The sequence below is a fragment of the Polypterus senegalus genome, chromosome 13 (genome assembly GCF_016835505.1).
Source record: "Polypterus senegalus isolate Bchr_013 chromosome 13, ASM1683550v1, whole genome shotgun sequence".
Lineage (NCBI taxonomy): Eukaryota > Metazoa > Chordata > Cladistia > Polypteriformes > Polypteridae > Polypterus > Polypterus senegalus.
Genome location: NC_053166.1, coordinates 50,906,584 through 50,919,051, shown reverse-complemented (window position 1 = coordinate 50,919,051; position 12,468 = coordinate 50,906,584). Strand labels below are relative to the sequence as shown.

The 12,468-nt window shown below is 38.2% G+C and overlaps 1 protein-coding gene across 2 annotated transcripts in view; it reads right to left on the bottom strand.

Moving 5' to 3' along the window:
* Positions 1-2,000: 2,000 nt before the first annotated feature.
* Positions 2,001-12,468, bottom strand: part of sh3pxd2b (SH3 and PX domains 2B) — a 148,199-nt gene continuing 137,731 nt past the window's right edge. For both annotated transcript variants that reach the window (XM_039776147.1, XM_039776149.1), the window contains one exon: positions 2,001-7,203. In XM_039776147.1, the coding sequence (XP_039632081.1) occupies positions 5,674-7,203 (1,530 nt within the window). In that variant the 3' untranslated portion in view covers positions 2,001-5,673. The remainder of the gene's footprint in view (positions 7,204-12,468) is intronic.

Sequence of the window (12,468 nt, the reverse complement as noted above, 5' to 3'; positions counted from 1 at the left end):
GGGCCCCAATTCTTCTTAAAGAGATATCCCACAGACAGTTAATTACTGGGACATAATTTCATTGACAATCATGTTACGTTATTTTTAAAATGTTTCCTTTTATTTTTCATAACTTCTTTAACACACTACTTCTTCGCTGTGAAGTGCGGGTATTTTGCTAGTATACACATATATATATACATATACATATATATATATATACACATATATATATATATATATATATATATATATATATATATATATATATACATACTTACATCTATATCTATCTATCTATCCATATATATATATATATATATATATATATATATATATATATATATACATAAATTATACACATAAATTGTATTATATAAACGTCGGGCCCTCAGGCCACCTTCATGAAGTCTGTTTCTGATTGTTTGGTCAGAGACACTCACGTCAGTGGCCTGCTGGAGGTCATTTTGTAGGGCTCTGGCAGTGCTTATCCTGTTTCTCCTTGCTCAAAGAAGCAGATGCTGGTCCTGCTGATGGGTTAAGGACCTTCTAGGGCCCTAACCAACTCTCCTAGAGTAACTGCCTATCTCTTGGAATCTCCTCCATGGCCTTGAGACTGTGCAGGGAGGCGCAGCAAACCTTCTGGCAATGCCACGTATTGATGTTCCATCCTGGGGAAGTTGAACTACCTGTGCAGCCTCTGTAGGGTCCAGGTATCACCTCATGCTACCAGTAGTGACACTGACCATAGCCAAATGCAAAACTAGTGAAAAAAACTGTCAGAAAACAGTTTAATGTCTTAATGTTTCTTGAAATCAAGGCATAGAACACAGTCCATGAATCAGAATCTACAAACATTTACTGAAATTTTTGATTCATCAAATTAGCCACCTTTTGCTGGTATCAAAATACCAGTCACTCTGTGCAAGTCACCAACTCTAAATCCAGCAAAATAACCCAAAACCAATACACTTCCTTTTTCATGTTTGACAGTTGGTGTCACACACTGAGGAATCATCCTTGTACCAACTAAATTATGCACAAACACTCTGTGCGATGAACTGAAGATTTTGATTCACTGGTCCATACGACTTTCTTCCAGTCTGCAGTTGTCCACAGCCGGTACTTCAAGGCCTGATATTGTCCTTTAAGCAATGGCTTACTTGCTGCCACTTGCTCTGCCAAACCTGCAGAACAAAGTCTCCTCTTCGCAGAAGAAACTGAGCCTTGCTCTTTTTCACCACTGTTAAGCTCTTCTTGAAGCTGTTGTGCTGTGAGGCGCCTATCACACAAGCAGGTACCCCTCAGAAACTTCGTCTTCTGATTGAGTTGTGACTTTGGGTCTGCCAGACCTCTTCCTATCAGAGTTTCTTCCAGTCTGCAATTGCTTTTGGATTGTACAGGACACCATTGTACTCATAGAAACTTTGATTTTTTTTCTTACAATTTCTCTAAATGAAAAGCCTACACTTCTAAGGGTAATACTGCCCTGCCTCATTACATGTGTTAATTGCCAATTTCTTGCCATTATCACTGCAATTTACAACACTGTACAGTGTAATATTGTCCAGGTAGTACTTCAGAGGGTGTAGTAACGCAGTCTGTTCCAAGTTGACTTTAAGACAGACAGAGGGTTTTTAAGTAATCAACAGTTAGGAGTTAGGACACCTGTGCAAATTGTTTGCTTCCACTTACAAGGCTTAATTTATTTTAACTGCGGAGGAACATTTGTAGATTGTAAACTATTAGTTGTTTCCTGAAGAAGGCCCATTTATAATATTCTGATATTTCCCTTTTTTCAGCTTTTGCTAACCTTAACTTTAAATCTCTGGCTGTTAACTGCTTACCTTCTCACAATTTTAGGTCAACTGAGGTATTCTAAAACTTTTGACCGGTAGTTTACAGCGCAGTACATAAATCATAAAGTTGTTGTATTTTGAAACAGTGCCAGTTTCTCTGTCACCCTTCTTGCTGATTTGACCCATTTGTATGAAAGTGTTTCCAATAACTAGAGCAACAGGTTTTTGTGCTATGAGAAATATTTATTCACTTTGTATAAAATAAACATTTGCAAAATAAAAGCTGTTACAGTACTTTGAACATACATGATGGAAACACCTAGCTCTAGTTTCAGCGTGCACTGTTAAGTCTGATAAGTTCATAACCACAGTCCAGTTCAGCATTTATTTTCATTTAAGCTGCCCTAGGAATAGAAGAGAATGGCAGCACTTTGGTTTCTTTCATAGGCTTTTGTAGTCACCCTGCTGGCAAATGTTTAGGCACTGGATGATTTGAGAACATAATCTTAATTTGTACGTAATAAGCAGCATAGCATTAAGTTTTTTTTATGTTTCAAGTGGCTTTTCACTACATGTCAATTAATGTATTAGAGGGTTAAGTTTCATTATTAAATTGTGGAAGTGACATTAAATAAATCCGGATTGTGTATTTTGATGCAAAATCAGTTATGCAGTGGTTACATTCCTTGCCTTTATTTATCTGACATGACTTTAATGTAAAACTATGCCACATCCATTCCTGATTTCCCGGGGTCAATATTGCTCCACATCACCCCACTTCATCTTTTTCGACACATTCCCATTCATACCACTGGTACGGTCTTTCTTTTTACATTGTATTATCAAATTCTCTGACTGTAAATCTTTTAATGCTTGCAGCGCTAGCAATATTTCTATTGCTTCATCCATTTTCTGAACTCTACTGCAGGGTCAAGGGTTGAGAGGGACTGCAGTCTACCCTGGCAGCCATTATCATAAGGCAGGAGCCAGCCCTGAATAGGGCATTAGTCCAGTGCAACCCAAAGAACTGATGTAGTTCATACCCTTTACCAACATGGTGTGCAGTGAGGTAAGAGCCTATAACAACCATACTGGGTGCAAGGCAGAAACCTGCTCTGGAGAGGACATCGCAGGGGACATTCATAAGTACTGTCACAAGCACCCAGTCAGATTAAAGGTGTCTGCTGCTCCATGTCTTTGAGGGGAAAAGCAGAGTGCATAGTGCAATTCCTCTTTGGCACCACAACATTATGTAAACTCAATAAAACAGGAACATAAGTTTGACAAGCTAAAGGAAACCATTGGGTCCCTTAAGCTCGATTTGCAGAATAATAGATAATTTGTCCTTGTGTTTCTTCCAGATACTTTTTAAAAGTCGACAAAGTTTCAGTTTTAGCTTCTTATTAAATACTGTACATTTACAATAAATGGGCTAGGATTTGAACCCAGGATTCTGGAACATTGGGACTGCTGTAGAGGTAGTAATAGTAGTAGCAGTAATAATCATTACTGTCATGTAATCAACATTTGCAGTGGGCTGGCATCCCATCCATTATTGATTCCAGCCTTGTGCCTGTAACCCAAAATTTGATTTCCTTTTCTTTCCTGATCAATCTCATACATAGATGACAGCAGTTAGACAAGGTAGGAGGCAGTTTGTCACAGAATAATCCACTTATTTATTTATTTTTAACTGGTCCTAGCCTATTATTCATATTCCTTTGCTCTAAATAACTCTTGACCTTCTGGTACACAGGCAACAAAAATGAGTCGGCTCAGTGTGTCTTTTTTCAGGTTTCAGAACTTGGATGGTGGCCATATAGAAACTTTAACTGCTGCATTTCATAGTGAATAGGCTTCAGAGCCACATTAAGACAGTAAAAGGCGCCTAGCAGGAACTCCTCCAGTTTTATTATACTGACCTAATAAGTAAAAGTAAAATGCACTTTCAGCTTAAACAATGGCTCACTGCCTCTTCACTGAAACCCCCTTAATAACTGAGCATAGTCTGTCTTGCTCCTTTATTTCCAAGTAAACTTCTTGCTTGTGTAAAAGCTTTTCACCATCTAAGTGCTCATTATTGTTTTCAGTCTTGTCACATAAAGCAACATCTCTCATTTAGAAAGTAAGAAAAGACTGAAATTGTGCCTGAAGATGTATGCTGCAGGTGCTAATCCTGTGAAGTTGGTGATTAACAAATTTAATACGAGTCTAGCAGACATTTTTTTCCTTTGAATTATAATTGATTTTGGTTGTAGTTTGATGCCACAAGAAACTGATTAAAAAAAAAATAATGGCAGCTGCTCTTCTACCAGACATCACAGATAATTGCCTATTTTGCACAATTGCTGCTGCTTCTCCTTTAACACGTAAAGCTGGTAAATTAGACAAAATAATTCTCCTTAGCACTAGGTATTTACTGATTTTTTAATGCTTGATACCAGTCAAGCGTTACTGTATTTTAGCAGACCTATTCAAATCTATAGCGTAGCATTCTGTAAAGCACCTTTTCGTAATGATGCACTTCACAGACTCATATTTCAGCCATCAAGATATCAGGAGGCACGCCGGAGAGGATACATTACAGTTTTCCAACAATTTTTTTTTAAATGTTATGAAAGCTGGAAATATTGTAAGCTGTAAAAGCTGGAATCAAAAGACATTATTGACCAGCTTGTTATTTATGTGTGTCATATTTTAGATCATTAATTTCACTTATAGGCTGTGATGAGCCACATGAACTGTAACTGCTGCAGCTGTAACAAATATGCAAAATTTGAAATTTTACTTTGGTACAGTGGCAATGTAGGGATCTGCAAGCTTGAGACACTTTGCTTAGAAATTGCACTTACAGGAGAATGAAAACAAATTTCCTGATATATGTGCTTATTGTAAATAATACAAGGAATCAATCCCATTGTACAAAAAAGAAAAATGTAAATATGCAATGTACTTTAACACTTTACTACAAAATCTAAAAAAGTATATACATTATTAAAAAAATGTAAAACATATCCATTAGTCAGAATGCCTGTAGGGCTTTTCCATTAGTCAAAGAAGGTTTTCCCTAACTGGAAGAACTACAGTAACTAAGTAAAAGAAAATGGTGGAAAATAAATGTTGCCAAAATAGGAAAAAAAATGGAAACATACCTGTCCTATAGGTAATGAATTTAAAAATACGACGTGATATTTGTGGAAGTGAGCAACATGGCCTAATGGCCATTGGAGTGTCATTTCAAAACACTTTCAGCATGACCTCTGTGTGGCCCATACAAAGCCACTTCGATGCATTTATTGTATTTCTAAAAAAGTCTACAGACAGATGAAATGAAGTAGCTTAGTCTGGGATGATGTTCAGGTTAGAAAGGTTGTATATCAAGTAAATGAGATCAGTATCTGAGGTAATCAGGTTAATTTGGCAAATTTGTTGGAAATTGCGTCTCACTCCATTGCCACACAACATCCCCGTGGATTTTTGAATTGTTCTGCTACATATTTTTAAGGCTAACATTGATTATTTGGATACATTCTAACTCAATGCAAATTTGCATTATGCTTAAGCAATATAGTAAGGTTAAAAATGCTGTTAAGTTATAATGTTTATCAGTTAGCAAGTGTAGAGGTTATGATAGAAAGCATGTAAAATGTAAAACAAGTGACATTTTCACTGAGAGACATTTCAATGCTTATTATTTGGCCAGAAATGACTGATTTAGTGGACACATTTCCCTGACTGAAAAATGCATTGTTCAAGCTCCCATTAAACAAGTTATTCCACTTTCTTTTAATTCAAATGGAATGCAATGAAATACTGATATTAAAAAGGTACCAGCTATAAATAAGAAAAATCCAAAATTAAATATATTGTGAAAAACTCAAGTGTTTCATTATTATTATTTCTTTGTCAAATAATTAGAAGGGATCCAGCCCTCACATATTGACCCACCCGCCACTGCTTTACAAAACCACCAGCCACTGACGTTCTTTTCTAGAACATCAAACTCTGTTCCTTCTTTAAAGCTGGAGGTCTGCTCATCTCCTTCAAAATCTGCCACTGCCACATAAACTCCATCCTTTTGTTGGGTATTGTCTCCTTTTAAAAGAGGAGGAAGTTTCTCTTTGGGTGGCTCCATCTTCTCCCCAATTCTGCTGCCCACCTTTGGGACAGGCGCTCCTTTCAATTTTATTTCATCTTTCAATGGAGGAGGCAAAAGAGCTTTGGGCTTGGAGGGAGGAGGTCGGAGTAGTGGGCCAGCCACTTTCACATCTGCTGACTCCTTAGATGGCACTTTGGATTCTGTCGGACTTGATGGTGCTGTTGTTTTTTTTGGTGGTGGGGGTCTTCGAGGAGGCACAGTTGGCCGCTGAGGGGCCTCTTTTGAAACTAAGCTTTTCTCACTTTCTGGCTCATTTCCTGAGAATTCTGAAGATGACTTGATGAATAGGCCTTTAACGTTTTCACTGAGGCCATGACCATTTTGCTGCTTAGGATTAGTCTTGGGATCATCATTAGCTTTTGTGGCTGCAGGGACATCATTAGCTGCATCAGAGGACTGTGTCACATCCTGTTCAGAGCCCTTGTCACATGGTCTAGCAGGCCGCAGTCTGCTCCGTAGGTTAGTGATATCAACCTTATCGTCACTGCTAGTTTCAAGTCGAGGGGCAGGAAGAGGTTTGGGCCTGACCTGTGGTTTAGGCTTCACAAAAGGCATCTGATTTGCTGCCTCTGTCTTTTCCTCTAAAGAGTCAACTTTGACTTTTCCAGATTTTGCCACAGGCTTCAGATTCAACTTTTTCACTTCTTTGGCAGAAACCTTATGTCCGCATTCAATTCCCATTTCATTTTTCAGGTGTAACATTTTATTCTTGTCATCTTTTCTCTGTTCTGCCAATCTGTCTCCTTTAAAAGCAACTGGCTTTGGTGGCATCATGGGCAAAACTGACCCTGGAGCTGAAGGTTTGCATGGTGGTGCTCGTGAAGGTTCAGATCTTTGTTTTTCATTGATGTCTGTGTCTAAACTTTTATTGATGGACTCTTTTCGTGGTGGAAGTGCAGGTTTTTCCTCCTCTGTAAAATGTGTCCCATTGGTTGAACTTCCTGGAAATGCACTGGATAACACCTTACTATCTGGACAACTAGGTTTACTTAGCTCTTTACACTTCCAGTCTTTAAGTTTTAGTTTAGCCATAGATTCAACACTCGTGGAAGGCTCATCAGGAAGAGCTCTAGAATGCTTGGTAACATCTTCTGGTGCTCTGTCGTCGATTCTTAATTGGTTCATTTCATTTGGAAGTGGAGCCAGAAATGCTGGCCTAGATGCATTGCTAGTTTTCTTGTACTTGTCAATGAAGGTAATAGGAGCCCAGCCTTCCTTGTCGTCAATTTGGATATAGCACCAACCACTGGAATTCTTTTCTATAACCTAGAACAAGAACACAGAGTAAAGGATGAGAATGGGCCAGAACCAATCCAGTAATGTTGATTTGTCACTAGTCTGAAGATATACAAGCAATAATATATATTCTAAGCAGTGTAAAAGTGGTCCAGATCCTCAGGATCTACACTTTAAAGAACAAAGTTTTCTGCTCAGAAAAGGTGTCATGTAGAGCATGGTTATAAAATTAAAAAAGAGTAATTGTTAATCAGGCCAAAGTGATAGTACACAGGAGGATTGTTTTGTGTAGATAAAATTCTCATAATGAGCAGCCAAACCAGCCATGTTCTGTGCAAGAGAGGACAGAGCCGACTATACTTCCTTAGAAGGCTGGCGTCTTTCAACATCTGCAATAACATGCTGCAGATGTTCTATCAGACAGTTGTGGCGAGTGCCCTCTTCTATGCGGTGGTGTGCTGGGGAGGCAGCATAAAGAAGAAGGACGCCTCACGCCTGGACAAACTGGTGAGGAAGGCAGGCTCTATTGTAGGCACAGAGCTGGACAGTTTAACATCCGTGGCAGAGTGACGGGTGCTGAGCAGGCTGCTGTCAATCATGGAGAATCTACTGCATCCACTGGACATGATCATCTCCAGACAGAGGAGCAGCTTCAGCGACAGACTGCTGTCACTGTCCTGCTCCACTGACAGACTGAGGAGACCCCACACTATGTGACTCTTCAATTCCACCCCGGGGGGTTAATGTTAACATTATACAAAGTTATTGTCTGTTATACCTCTATTTTTATCACTCTTTTAATTTAATATTGTTTTTTATCAGTATGCTGCTGCTGGAGTATGTGAATTTCCCTTTGGGATTAATAAAGTATCTATCTATCAATCATTATTAGGTCAGAATGGCATTTGGTCACGCATACAACCATACATTGTGCAAATATTCCTTCATAGTGAAGAATATGATACACATCTGAGAAATCCTGACATATTCTTATCACAAATATATCCAGGGAAATGACCAGCCTGAGGAACATTGCTGACATCACATAGGCATTCCTGGGTGATGACACTATTTGTGGTCCAGTGTTTTCCTATTGGAATATGGCACCAAGTAGGTTTTCTATAAAAGGTCATATAATGGTTCAAACTAAACCTGACTGCAAAGACAGGTGACCAGCTCTGTTCTCAGGATGTGCTGTTCAAGAAAGCTGCCTCTACTGCATGATTGTCCACATTATCTCCATATGTGGAATCAGGATTCAACAGCCACAGGGGGAGAAGTGCAATTCGTAAAACATGATTTAACATCAATCCATAGCCGTTCAGACTGCTTAATTCTATCACTACACTAAATGAAGTCAGGGTTAAATGAAAAATGACGGATATCACAGTGGATAAAGTGAATGATACCCCACCTCTGTGAGTTGTCAATCCAGGATATGAGGCATTTCTTAGAAGGCACATTTTTGTACGTAAATAGTACAGAGTGTTGACATAAGCACCATACTATAATCTAGCCAAGTCATTGTGATGTTCCTTTTGAGTTTTCATGCATAAAAGAAATTCTATTGACTGTCATCATCATCATCATTAGTATCTTACTGAGGTCACATTCATAGTGTAATATGTCTGGCCACTAGCTCACACAAAATTGAAGACTTGGTCCTCATTACACTAGCAGAATTGTTTGTTGAAATAATAATATGCATGGCACTAAGACATCTTTTGTTGTGCTGGAGCAACGGTAAAAGAGTCCAAACACTCACTATACATGTGTCTGCTGAACATGTTTTCAGGTTTACCTATTAAATGGCTCCTCACTGGCAGATGCAAGCATAAAAGCAAAGCAAAATGTATGCTGATCTGGCGTTGATCTGTGTAGCTTGCATTCGTAACAATTTTATCATTGCTCCTGCAAACAGCTTTTCTTTGTCACAGAGTGATTACAAAAAATTGTACCTTTGCACCTTAAATAAGGGCATCTGAGAAAGAAGCAGTGATAAAAGTAATGATAAATCACAAGGAAAAAACTCTTCAAATGTGAAAATGATAATGAGACAGTTCGGAATAAGATTAATAATTTAGAATACAAAGGGAACCACACATTCTGAGATAATAATAGCCTCAATTGTGTGTTTGGCTGGAATGGGTTTGTTTCAATGGTAGTTTCCTATAGAACAAGTTAATTTGATAAAATATCAAAATTTATGGTACTCTTCCTTATCCAACCTTGTACGTAATAAATAAGGAGACTGACGTTTCCTTTTGTCATGTTCTCTGTGTGTTGTTATATAGCAGTAGGTATGGCTAGACTTCTTCACCTCTATGCCCAGTTTCTGGTGAGGAATTGCCAGGCACCTCCATGCGATCTGAGAAATTCCCTCTTGTATCCCATGCAGTTTGAAAAGTAAACTAAAACCTATCCTCAAAGCATCCTTACTATCTAGTATAGCACTTGAAGTACAGTTACTGCAGCACAGATAAAATGGTCAATCACACAGTGCCCTTTATTCTCAAACTTGATCCTCAAGATATTTAAAAATCTTTGTTTAGAACAGCTTATTTCTTATATACCACCATGGCTTCACATTTGTAGGTACTGATTCTCATCCCAGCTGTGTTGCAAATGTTATGTGTATAGCTCACAACCTAATATATGTGAGGAGGCCACATCATCTGCAGTCAACAGAAAAGTATATCCTTCACAATACTGACCTAACCGATATAGACCAACAATAGCCAGTTCCCTATGTATAGGTGGCCGGAATTCATCAATACCCACATCTTTGTAGCTGCAGTGACATTAGATACATAAATTAACAGGGATTTATTGTATTTTAAAAATACTGAAATTAACAATCTATTGTTATAATATACAGTCTCACATTGTCCTATCAAATACCTCAGGGTCTTATTCATGAGTGCAGGCAGAGGTGATAACCAAGGAATCAGTGTAGTGACAGAAGTTCTGCAGATATTGCACTGGACCATAGTGGTAAAGTAGGTGTGAGATCCTTAGGTTAAGGTTTTGATTTACTGGTCTGTATCATCATATTCATTATTAGGTGGTGGTTAAAAAAATAAGGTTAACTACTACAAGTTGACAAAATGTGGCTCCTGCACAGAGGTTCTGGCTTCACTTGCACAAGTTATGTGTAGCTTGGCAATATGTGCAGACCTTGGAGTAGAACTACTGTTTCTACAGATCAAGAAGTACTAGTCATTGTGGTTTGGGCATGTAGTTATGGTGCCTCTGGATGCCTCTAGGAAGGGTGTGGTTTGTGGTAAGGGACATGGCTAACTAGGAGAAGGTTTATTACATGCTGCAGGATTCTCTCTCCATATCAATTTGGTGGTTCCATAAGAAGAGCTGGAAGAAGTTGTTGTAGATAAGCAGGTAGCTATTCAGTCCAGCTTGGTAGAGACAGAGATAAAAGATTAAATGAAGTGAATAAATTATGCCACAAATATGAGGTTTAAAAACAAACATATATACTAAATAGACAAGTGTGCCACTAGTTACAAATATTTTTGTAATATAATTTTTTTAAATTAATTTTATTTTTTACACTGTACTGTACCTGAACAATATTGACAGTGCATCATATGATATGGTAAACTCAAGCACATTTGACACTGCAGAACTATAATCACTAAATATGTCCTTATTATAGTAGCAGTGATTAAAAAGTATCAGCTGTGGAGCTGATGTAAACAGTGCAACTTGGCTGATTACATAGAAGGAGTTTGTAGACTTGCACAGCTCCTCATAGTGCAGTTTATGTGATAGGTAGGTTAGGAGCATGCACTGATACAGAGTATTGCCGCACCCACCACACAATGAACCACCTCAGGATCCCAAATTAGGACCCGGGTGCAGCCGTGCAACAGGTGACATCTCAGTACCACACTAGTCCGAATAGAATAGAACAGTGAGGGTTTTTTTTTTTTTATACAGTGGCTGGAGTGCCAATCATACCACCAACAGTCGTGTTTTCCTCCCTGTAAGCTGGTGGACCTACTACTAGGGCTGGATGCAGGGGTTAATGTCATACCTAAAATGAAACTATTGCAGATTGAGGGCCTTGTTTAAGGGCCCAATGGAGTGAAATCACTTCTGGTATTAACAAGATTCAAACTGGCAACCTCTAGATTGCTGGAGCGGATCTATAGCTTCAGACTCACCACTCCACCTTTAAACACCATTATGTATAGTTAATGAAATGAAACATGGAGATAAGGTGAGTAACCCGGATAAGGCAGAAGTAATTTGTGCTTAAGTGCTTAAGTAATTTATGGAGCTTTCGTTTGGTAAAATGCTGTTATTAAATTGCATTAAACAGTTAAACATCATCATTGGCTGCCAAGAATCCAAAAAACAAGCATGAAGCCTCTGATAATTTTCATGTGTCTTATTAATACATTTAGTTTTCACGTGCTGTAAAATAAATAACTTACATCCCCTTTTTATATCTCTGGCATAAACACTGGCTTTTGCATCACTTGATCACACAATTTCAAGATGCCAATCGAAAATAGCTGGATGAAAACTAAACTGACACATTAATTACAGGTTGGATTACACACAATACATTTTTTTCTGCTTGGCTGTGTGATTGAACCCTGCAAATGACATAGTACATGTGATTCTTGCCTTACACCCAGTGCTGTTGGGATAAAAATAATGCAAGTATTTTTACTTCCACGAACTAAGTATTGTTTTAGGGTACTCATTACTTTAAAAAGTAATCAGACTATGTAAAGAGTGTTAATTTTAACGGGTTGCTGCTGCACCGTACGTTCACTTTATCAGCATAAATCTAGTGATTTCTGAAATACCGAGATAAGATTATCAAATGAAGGAATAATACATTTACCCAAACATTTGTGGGTATTTCTATGTCTGTGCGAATCTAAGCCAGCAAACAGATTGCAACAGACATGCACAAACTACAGAATAAGGGTGTACATGGCCACATAACCAGGTAATTCGCAGAGACATCTACCTCTGTTAACCTGGTTTCTTAGAGACTAAAACACCCAGTTTCTCTAACCAAATTTAGGGATTACGTGGCGTTTTAGAAACCAATTTATTAATGCACATATAAACACACTGAATAATTATTGCAAGTCCACCCATAGCATGCTTGGATGAGTTCAAATTATTAAATGATTTTCCTTCAGAACATAAGCAAATTTGTACTGCCAGTTTTTGCCAGTATGAAACTTCACTACTTTTTTGACCCTAAAGCAAATGTGTAATGCAAAAGTGGAACATAAGCAACAAATGTGTGGT